General features: G+C 32.3%; 3 protein-coding genes across 4 annotated transcripts in view; 2 read left to right on the top strand and 1 right to left on the bottom strand.

Moving 5' to 3' along the window:
• LOC101498124 (mannan endo-1,4-beta-mannosidase 6-like) overlaps positions 1-387 on the top strand; it is a 3,120-nt gene extending 2,733 nt beyond the window's left edge. Inside the window, exon 6 of the mRNA XM_073364024.1 lies at positions 2-387. Within this exon, the coding sequence (XP_073220125.1) occupies positions 2-193 (192 nt within the window). The 3' untranslated portion in view covers positions 194-387. The remainder of the gene's footprint in view (position 1) is intronic.
• Positions 16-3,201, bottom strand: LOC101497342 (serine/threonine-protein kinase STN8, chloroplastic-like). 2 transcript variants are annotated; one of them, XM_073364023.1, is made up of 5 exons: positions 2,554-3,201; positions 2,313-2,486; positions 1,791-2,195; positions 1,115-1,478; positions 16-203 (listed from the first exon to the last, which is right to left on the bottom strand). In XM_073364023.1, exons 1-4 carry the CDS (start codon positions 3,040-3,042, stop codon positions 1,128-1,130), a joined length of 1,419 nt encoding a protein of 472 aa, XP_073220124.1. In that variant the 5' UTR covers positions 3,043-3,201; the 3' UTR covers positions 16-203; positions 1,115-1,127. The 2 variants fall into 2 exon arrangements, with proteins under 2 accessions (XP_073220124.1, XP_004510096.1); XM_004510039.4 differs by lacking the exon at positions 16-203 and adding an exon at positions 306-876 and having other exon boundaries at positions 2,554-3,199.
• A 3,407-nt stretch (positions 3,202-6,608) lies between these two features.
• On the top strand, positions 6,609-8,459 carry LOC105852555 (WRKY DNA-binding transcription factor 70-like). Its single transcript, XM_012718538.3, has 3 exons — positions 6,609-7,550; positions 7,623-7,727; positions 7,795-8,459. Exons 1-3 carry the CDS (start codon positions 7,297-7,299, stop codon positions 8,300-8,302), a joined length of 867 nt encoding a protein of 288 aa, XP_012573992.1. The 5' UTR covers positions 6,609-7,296; the 3' UTR covers positions 8,303-8,459.
• The last annotated feature ends 1,629 nt before the right edge of the window (positions 8,460-10,088 follow it).

The following is a 10,088-nucleotide window of genomic DNA, read 5'->3' as shown; positions in this document are numbered from 1 at the left end:
CTTTCCCGATGGAACGGATTACATGGATGACGGGTATGCCATTGTTCTCTCAAAAGCTCCTTCTGCGTCAAGCATGATATCTCTTCAATCCACAAGGCTTGCCCTATTCAACTCCCTCTGCTCTGAGAGATGCCACTGGGGTTGTAAGAAGAAAAAAGTGTTGAGAAAAGTACTCTATCACGATGAGCTTTAACACCATGTATCTGGAAAGTTGCCAGTTAGTTGTATAAACATGCTTGTCTCAGGAAGCATATGCAAGAGTATCAGCTTCAGTTTGTAAATGATACAACAAAGAAAGCTAAGAGTGAAGATAAATATAGGGATTCACTATAATATTCTGTTTGTATTGATGCCATAATGCCTTTACTTCATATGCTTTGACATTCATATGACAATTGGTAACAAAAAAGTAAGCTAGCATTGTAGGTGTAAATTAGTATCGCTATTTATTATATATAAGAACACTACCCTAATGTGAGTGCCATATGGGATTGAATACATAATCACATATTGGAAATAAGTTTCATCAAACAAGACAGACACCAGATATCTCATTGATGATACAGTTCCACTTGGCTTTATATCTTGTTTCAAGCCATAGAACCCGAAGTAATGGAATTACAGGTAGGTCCTGCCGATCCACGATCATTCACCTTTTGCAGAAAGAAAACGTGAGAGAGAAGGCTGATTAAGCCCTACAACCATCAAGTGCTCTTGCTAGTGTTTGTTGTCCAAAAGAAAAATATAAATCTATATAGCATCAAAATTTCCTTCTTTGAGATGTAAATTTCCTCAGGCTTACTTATATGTGATGGTTATCAATTCATAAGTTAGGTGGGCTTGCCGTAGGACACCTCTGAATTCAAATGTGACCTCCTAATGGAAAAATAAACACTTTACATCAAAAGTGAATGACAAAACAAAAAATAAAGGGTACAAGGGTAACCATCTCGGCACATAATCCATAACCAAGGCCAGTAAAAAACTATTCTTGTCATACACTTGGAGACTACCTTTTGCATCCACAAGCATTTTTCAACTCACCTAAGGTAGTGCACATAAAAAATAGGGATTAAAAAAGTAAATGAAATATAAAAAAGGATGATATACTCACATTATTATGCTGGTCACTTTCTACTTAAGCTTAATTTTGAAAGAACTGCCGCTGCCTGATCACCTCCCAGAAGAAAATAAGGATGTCTCAAAGCTGAAGCAGCAGATAAACGTCCTCTTCTTAAGGGACCTCTCTTAGAGATAAGCTTTGTTGCTAAGTCCCACCCTCTACCAGATTCACTATCAAGAATTTGGAAGTCGGGCCTGAGGCGAGTATTCTCCCTCCATTTTTTCAAATCATATCCACATGTTTTTATTTCCAAATTGAAATTCTTCAAAGCAGCAGGAGACCTTAAGGTTGGTATTGCCATTTGCAGGAGTACAATCCCAGCAGAGTACATATCAAACAGATCAGGGCTGTTTAACTGCAACAATAATCACATAACTCACCTTTAGCACTTCCAATGCAATATATATGTGTCGGTGTGTGCGCAGGCACGCGTGCAAAAGACAAAGGAGAGTGATTAATTCAGTCAATTATTTGATTAACACATTAACCACTCATTTAGATAATGTTCCTATATTAGAAATGTCTTAAGCAGGAGTTCCAAAATTGTAATTCACTGAAGAATTCCATTGTATGTGAACAGATCTTAGCCGATATTTTTCACTGGAACTGAAAACCCTACAGGTGAATCTTAAATTTAACTACATAATTAAGATATAAGTAATTAAACCTGCCATAGGATTGGTGAAAAGAAAGCAGCAATAGGCTCCGGTGGAGGACTTGGTGTTTCTTCCGGGAGTACATATAGTTCTGGAGGGCAATAGTCGGGATCCAAAAGGGTGCGGTTGGGAATATAATTCTTTCCGATCCTCAGGTCTGTTGCTGCACCAAAATCAATGAGTTTAATCTGCCCCCGTTTAGTAACCACTAAGTTGGCTGGCTTTATATCTCTGTGAACGATGCCTGTATCATGAATTTTCTTTAGAGAAGTAATTATCTGGCGCATGATCTGCTTGATGATCAATGCATTTCGCCTAGAAGAGTCTACACCTTGCAAGACGCGTCCAAACATTACAGATTCTAAGTTTGAAGGAAAGTTGCGTTGTTTCATGTAATCGGCAAGAGTACGGTCTCCCTGTGACATCGATAATTCTCCCATTGATTAATGGATGTACTATGTTCTAAGATGATAAATCAAGATAACATGCAAAACCACTTCAATGAAATAGAAATATGAGGCAGAGCACCTAACCTCAAACTTCCAAACAAGCCATTTTCCACCTTTTATGAACTGTGAGTTAGTTTTATCAGCTACGAAACTTCCAAGGAAATCAGCACATGTTTCAGGTGCTGCTCTAGATAGCCTGTAATTGAACCATTCCTCAAACTCACCAAACTCTTCGGCCCCTTGGATTCCAACCTTAACCTGCAGCGGAATATTAAACAATAATTACTACTTAATACTAACTTAATCATGGAAATAAGAATGGTACCTTTTTAAGAATGACTTTATTATCCTTAGATTTGGGATCCAAAAGACCGGAATAAACAACACCGAAGGAGCCTTCACCGAGCTTATCTCCAACAAGAAAATCAGTGGTCTTCAAGTTTCTCCTTCCAGAAAGATTGTCGAAAGCGAGTTGAAGAGGAGCAAGAAGGTAAGCATCAATGGCACCAATGAGAACACCAGGTCTTGCAGTTAAGTAAAGCCATATGAGAGCACCAAACACGAGAACTTCACACCTCTGCATGTCTGGTAGATCTTCAAACTGAAGCAGTCCTGATCGGAGGAGAGCAGGGAAGTGGTCCACATTATCAAAAAATGCATAGCACTTAGTAGAATTGGTCTTGAAACGGTTTGTGTTAGTTAAGAAAGAAACATTGTATGGAATGGTGGGTTTTAAGGGACAGAAGCAATTATTACGCGGCTGCTTAAGTGTGGTGGTGTTAGGAGTTGTAGTTGGATGGAGCAGAGAAGCCATGCTGATGATGATGCTAATTCCAACTTCCTCCAAACTACAACTAACGTTACCACTGAGGCACCTCTTTTGCCACGTCTTCCTCTTTCACTTTTATCCACTTTGCTTTGCTTGGTCCAAAACTAACACCTAAACCTTAGCCATATACATGCATAATTCTTCTCATCAATCCATTACTACTTATTAAAACCGACTATAAGATTTTTTTTATTGAAAAAATCAACAAGTGTATACTTCCATGTAAATTTAGTGTAATAATGATTATAATAAATATGTCAAACAAGAAAAGTTTGTTTATAAATAAAGTCTAAAGAGTATATTATTTTACATTTATCTTATTAGTTATAACGGTTTGATTTTTTTTTTTTAATCTTTTTGTCACAAATTAATTATTTATATGTTTAAACTTACACAAAACTTTTTTTTATTTTTTATTTATTTCATGTATTGATGTGTCAAGCCACATTCTATTATTTTTTAATAATTTTTTTTAATAAAATTTAAAATAAATAATAATAAAACTATCGTCTACTTCACATACTTAGTCACTTTTATTATCTTCATTACCACCTTCGTTAACTTATTCCTAAAAATCCAGAAAAAATCAAAACTCTCAAATTAAAATCTTTAAATTAATCCTTATGTCCTAGTGGCAAATGTTAATATCTTTAGATTGGATGTATTTTCTCGGATTCGAATCCGAAAGTGTAAGTTATTTATGTTGAAATTTACTGTATATTTAATATCTCTAAGTTAAAAAAAAAAAATCTTAATTATATCTACTAAAGTCATCGAAAATCAAATCGCACGCGTACAAAATCCCAGATCTGCCATTACAAGCACACTTCGCTTTTGTTTTTTGCTTGGCATGTAGTAAGTACACTCACTTGCTCTTGCTCTTGCGCTTGCTCTTGTTGCTACCTATTTCATCGATATAAGCTCAATTTTACTGCTTTTGTTTTTGTTATGGTTAGTTAGCTACTGAGGTTTATTTTGAAAGTTATAAATTTTGATTGCAAAATTTGTTTTTTCTTAGAGTTTTGTGAAATTTGGGAAATGGGTTTGGAAATTTTCGTTGATTTTGTTTCTGGAGTTGGAGGATTTATGTTTTGGAAAATGGGTGTTGAGACTTTCGATGATTTTGCTTTTTTTGGGTTTTGAGAATGTTTTGGAATTTGTTTTTATTGCAATTGGGAGTTTTGTTCTTTGAAAGTGTTGAACTTTACGGTGACCTATGCATTGAGCTTTGATTTTGAGTTTTGATGAGATTACGAATATAGTCTATAATTATCTTTAAAATATATTATAAATGATATTTGAATAAAATTATTATATATTATAGATGAGAGAGAAAAACTAATTTTAAAGTAACATTCAATAAAAATAAAGTATTTTAATAATTTAAAAAAAACACGGTTCTAATATATAGCTACATGATAAAATGATTGATTCGCGTTGAACAAGAGTATAAAATTATTTTATATGAATAATGCATAATCATTACACTTATTATAGATTAATATAAAAATATATAATAAATTAAAATTGCACTATGGTCAGGTCGAACCAAAACTTTTGAACCTAAAGCAAATTCTAAGAAAATATCTTGATAAAAAAAATGTTAAAATTATATATCTTATGTTAGACATAATAAAAATAGTTAGACCTAACTAGTAGTAGATAGTTTGTTAAATGTCTATTAGTATATTCTGTATTAGAGATAGTAAAATTAGTTAGAAGTAGTTAATAGTAATTAGTTTGTTAAATCTTTATTAACTCTATATATTAAGTATTTTATATATTTTTTTTAATTGTCAATATGAAATATTTTAAGAAAATTCTTTTTACAAAAGAAATCACAAGATCATAGAATTGATGACAAAATATCTAATTAAGGATAATAATTCATCTTAGATCAATATACAAATAACGACGAAAGGAAAATACTGCGACTTAGTGACAATTTTGTTGCCATGAAAATGATAAGAACCATCAAAAACACGCTCAACAAAAACAAATGAGGAGATTGAACGAGAGAAATAGAGACATCTTATACATATATGTTCCACCGAGATCGAACACCTGATTTGAGTATGGAGGAAATATTATCAGGTTGGTTCGCTGAACCATCGTCTTTGGTGTCAGTATGGTGATTGTCAAAATCAACTTCTCAATTTCTGAACACTGATTAATCGAATCCATCAAGAAGAAATAGAAAATGATGAAGTTGGTTCTCAACTTATAAGATAGAGGAGCAACAAATGATTCATACAATCAAAATCACAACAGAATCAAAATCACAAAATTTATGCGTACAATTGTCGTCATCCTTTATGCTAACGTTATCTTGAATTGACGAATCTTGCTGAAAGATTTTGAAGAACATTCTTCGTCTTCTTTGATGAAATTTTCTTCATTGCAAATTAGAACCAAAATTTCACCATCAAAATCGGATGGAAAAATATACGATGAGAATGATGAACTTTAGAATTAAATGAAGGTAAATTTTAACATGAATCGTAGTCCACCATAGACCAATTCTAAAAAATGTTTAAAACTTCAACGATCACATACATGTCTTTTAGATGTAGAGGTTAATGTCTTAATTTTTTGACTATAGTGATTTAAATAATATCGATTTGATAACCGTATAAAAAACAAATATGCATATTGTGATGAATTGACATCAATTAAGTGATCACCTTATTCATAAAGACAAGGAGGATCACAAACTATTATTTCTAAAAAGTATTTATTCGTCGTAAGAATTTTAGATAATTTTTATGTATTAGTCCATAGTAGACCACTTATAAAGATGATCCACCAAAAAACTGACCTTGAATAGAAGGAGAAAAAATTAGGCTTAAATGCACTCTTGATCTATCCATTTTGTTCAAAATGAACTTATAGTCATTTCATTTCTAAAATCGATTTTCTAGTCCCCCTATTATCTAATTGGGATTTTTTTTGTCCCATAATATGGCTCTCTCATTAATGACATGACACTTAGATTATATGTGCGTTGAATAAAATATTTTTCATGTCATTATTATTATAATTAATTTTATTAATATATTTAAATAAATATATTTAAAATTTTAATTATTAAGTTTAACTTTAAATATTTAATTTATAATAAGTTTATTTTTAATATTTTAATGTATAAATAAAATTAATATTAAAATGTAATAAGTTTAAATTTAAAAAAATAATATTACAATATTTAAAATAAATTAAATAAATTTTAAATATTTTATATCAATATATTAAAATTTTAAATTAATAAAAAAAGTTAAATAAAATAAATAAATATTAAATATTTTTATTAAAATATTTTGAATTTTTAAATTTTCATTTTAAGTATTTTAATATATAAATATTATAAATTTATTTTTAATATTTAATATATAAACATAATTAATTACCACAATAATAACATAAAAAATATTTTATACAACTCACAAATATCATTTTAATGAATATCGCATCATAAAAATTGACGGTGAATTAGAAAAATCTCAAGAATTAATTAATAGAAAGACCAAAATTAATATTTTAAAAATAAAAGGATTAAAAGTTGATTTTAACACAAGAGAGACCCAAAAAGTTATTACAATTGTTGTAGAGTGCATATTATACAGTGATCGTACCTAAATTAACAAACTTTAAATGATTTTTTTGAAAGGAACTTTAAATGATATATATCTAATACAAACTAATAACTAATATGCACGAAGGATCATGGAACCGGTTTATTAGTTCTAGATTACAACTACCTGTATCTTGTCTTTACCTTAATATATCCGAGATCCACAATACCAGGAAGGGCAACATCGCTCGTTCATAACAATTAACCATTAATTTCACTGTGACGTAATCCAATGACATACTATGACATCTCCTAATTCAACGTGGCACATCTATGGTCGTTGGATGCCAAGATATATATGTGGATAACTTGGCAATTGGATCGATGGAATTGGACTTGGTGTATTTAATTTGTTTAGGGTTGCAAGTTGCATATATAATAGGCTAAATGTAATTAAGCGCGTAATTAATTAATTAAATAAATAGATAGGTGCATATACAAGAGCATAGGAAGAGGGAAGGAAAGGGAATAATAATTATACAATAATGCTACTAGCCATCGATATATAAATATATATATATAGCTCCATTGATGGATGGTTAAATTAAAATAAAAGGGTAGACAGAAAAGGAAAGTAAGAGGATTGAATTGAATTAATATTATTGAGAATGGATGAGGCAATAATGGAGGAGGTCGTGAGAGGGCGTGAGTTTGCTGATGAACTTAGACAAATACTAGTTGATGTTGCAGTGGTGAAGATGAATCATGCCCATCATCTACTCAACAACATTCTCAACTCATTTACCAACACACTCTTCCTTTTGAACAAACATCAGAATCAAATTAAGGACTTTTCCTTCACGACTAAATCTGAGGACTCTCAAGATAGTTCCGCCACTGGTAGAGGATCTTACAAAAGAAGGTAATTAATTAATCACTTTCTAATTACTATATATATTAATAAGAGTTTTAATTAATGTTTGTTAATTTGCAGAAAAAGTACAGAAACATGGGAGAAGGTGTCAGAAAGTGAAACAGATGATGGACATCAATGGAGAAAGTATGGACAAAAAACGATCCAGACTTCCAAATATGCAAGGTGAGTAATTAATTACAAATGAATTAATAATATATGCCTCTGAAATTAATATATATATATGGTGCAGGAACTACTACAGATGCAGTCACAAATTTGAAGAAAGATGCGACGCAACCAAACAGGTGCAGAGAATTCAAGAGAAGCCTCCATTGTATAAGAGCACCTATTACACCCACCACACTTGCAAATACTTACCAAACCCTGCAGATATCATATTTGATCCTCCTCATCACACCAATTCCTCCATATTACTTTCTTTTAACAACACTTTTCCAACTCCAACCAAACAAGATTGCTCCTTTTTATCATCTTCATCTTTTTCTTGTAATAAGGAGGAATTAGTAATTCCCTCACCTAATAATTCCTTCGATATTGATCATCAGCACCTCCCCCCTCCTGTTCATCAGCACATCATCTTAGATGATAATACTCCTCCTCCTCCTCCTCCTCCTCCTCTATTATCAACTCTTCAATTTCATGATCATGATGATGATATCATGTATGGCCTCTTCTATCATGATTCTCTTCATCATCACGATGATCATTTTTTCCACCCTTTTCCTGAGTTTTCATAAGGAATTCATTAGTGTATGTTAGTCACGTCAATCTTCTTCATTGTTTTGGCCTTATCTACCATGTTAATTAATTAAGTGGAGTTTGTCACTGTTATAATTAGTTTCGTTTGGATGAGATGATAACTTCATTATAATTAAGAAGCAATTATTTTTATGTATTGTGTTGTGCGAATACAACACCATAAACCTAAACTACTACTCCAAAACTGAAGTCATTGCTATTTGTTTTAAAATAGTGACCGAAGAGAGTATTAATTAATTAACCATTAAAAATTAAAAAGAAAAGACAGTAATAAAGTCAACGAATTAAGGACGGTATGTCCATATAAATGAATACAGCGAAGCATCACCAACCCAATAATAGTCGTTTGTTATTGAAAAAAGTGGTGATTTGGTGGACATCTATCATTTTTGCTTCAACCACTACTAAAATTGTGAATGTTTGCCTCAAATCACATAACTAAAGTTGGTTAAGCTTTAGTAGTTGTTATAACTATCTTTGGCCAAGTTAGTTATGATAGGTGGTTCACTACTAGAAAAACTGGATTTAGCATTGGCAAAAAGCCCACGCTAATAAGCCAAAAGCCGACGCTAACCTGAATTTAGCGTCGGGGTCGGGCCTAGGCTAAAATAGTCGAAGATAATACGTAGTGCCGGCCAAAAGCATCCGACGCTATGGTAGCGTCAGCTGGACCCTCACTACGCCGACGCTACGAATTAAAATAAAACATCCGACGCAAGTAAAGTCCGTTGACACGACATAAAAAAATGGCGAACCGACGCTAAAGTCAAATAAATGTCAACCGTCGGTGTGACCGACGCTACGATGAATTAAAAGAGTCAGCAAGCCGACGCTACGATATAACAAAAGTCAACTTTATTTATACTTTCTCTACGCCCTGGCCGACGCTAGAGTCAAACATTGAAAAGTCAACAACGCTTAGCGTCAGATAAAGCCCACGCTAATTATAAATTTATTTAATTTTGTTTTTTTGGCACCTGCTCAATTATATTTTAACGTTTATAAAATAATTGATACTTAAAAACCCTAAAAGTCATTGCATTGACAACATAATAAACCATAAAGTATCAGTTGTTCTCAAACTACAAAATAATAATTTAGTATCAAATAATAACATAGCAAAGTGACCTATTACATAATTGTCAACCAATGACTATAAAAAGTAAGCATAACAAGATATGAGATCAAAGTTCGTCCAGTGACACGTCGTCCAAATCATCATCGTAATGAGGATGCTAATGAGGATGAATTGCATTAGATGATCCACCCACTGATTGGCGGTGCAAAGCGTCAATTTTATCTATAAAAAACTGCTTTAATGCATCAAAATCATTCTCTAACTTCTTTGAATGCTCCCTAGCCTCTTCGGCAACCTTGGTAGCCACTTGAGCTTGGGACACTGCATCATGAGCAATTTGTTCAGCTCTAATTATAGCTGCCCTCTCCGCTTCTAAAGATTTCCCAGTCATAGAATTAGAAGGATTCCGAGATTGTTGTGTAAGCGATATACACCCATGTCAGAGGTTAACAGATAAGTCTCTCGTACCATAAACTCGACCACGAGTGCGACCTCCTGCAGATTGTGTCCATAACTTAAGTATTGTTGTTCCATCTATCTCTTTAGCACTATCTACACTTGTGTCGTCAAGTTGTATTTGTACTTCCTCCAAATTTTTTTCTAAATGTTCTCTAGTAAATTGGAAAAAATTAATAAGGTAATATATAATCCAATTTCTAAAATAAATTAAACAAGCAAATATATGC

Source organism: Cicer arietinum, chromosome 7 (genome assembly GCF_000331145.2).
Source record: "Cicer arietinum cultivar CDC Frontier isolate Library 1 chromosome 7, Cicar.CDCFrontier_v2.0, whole genome shotgun sequence".
Classification (NCBI taxonomy): Eukaryota; Viridiplantae; Streptophyta; class Magnoliopsida; order Fabales; family Fabaceae; genus Cicer; species Cicer arietinum.
Note: the sequence above shows the minus strand (reverse complement) of the source record. Positions and strands in the feature narration are given on the sequence as shown.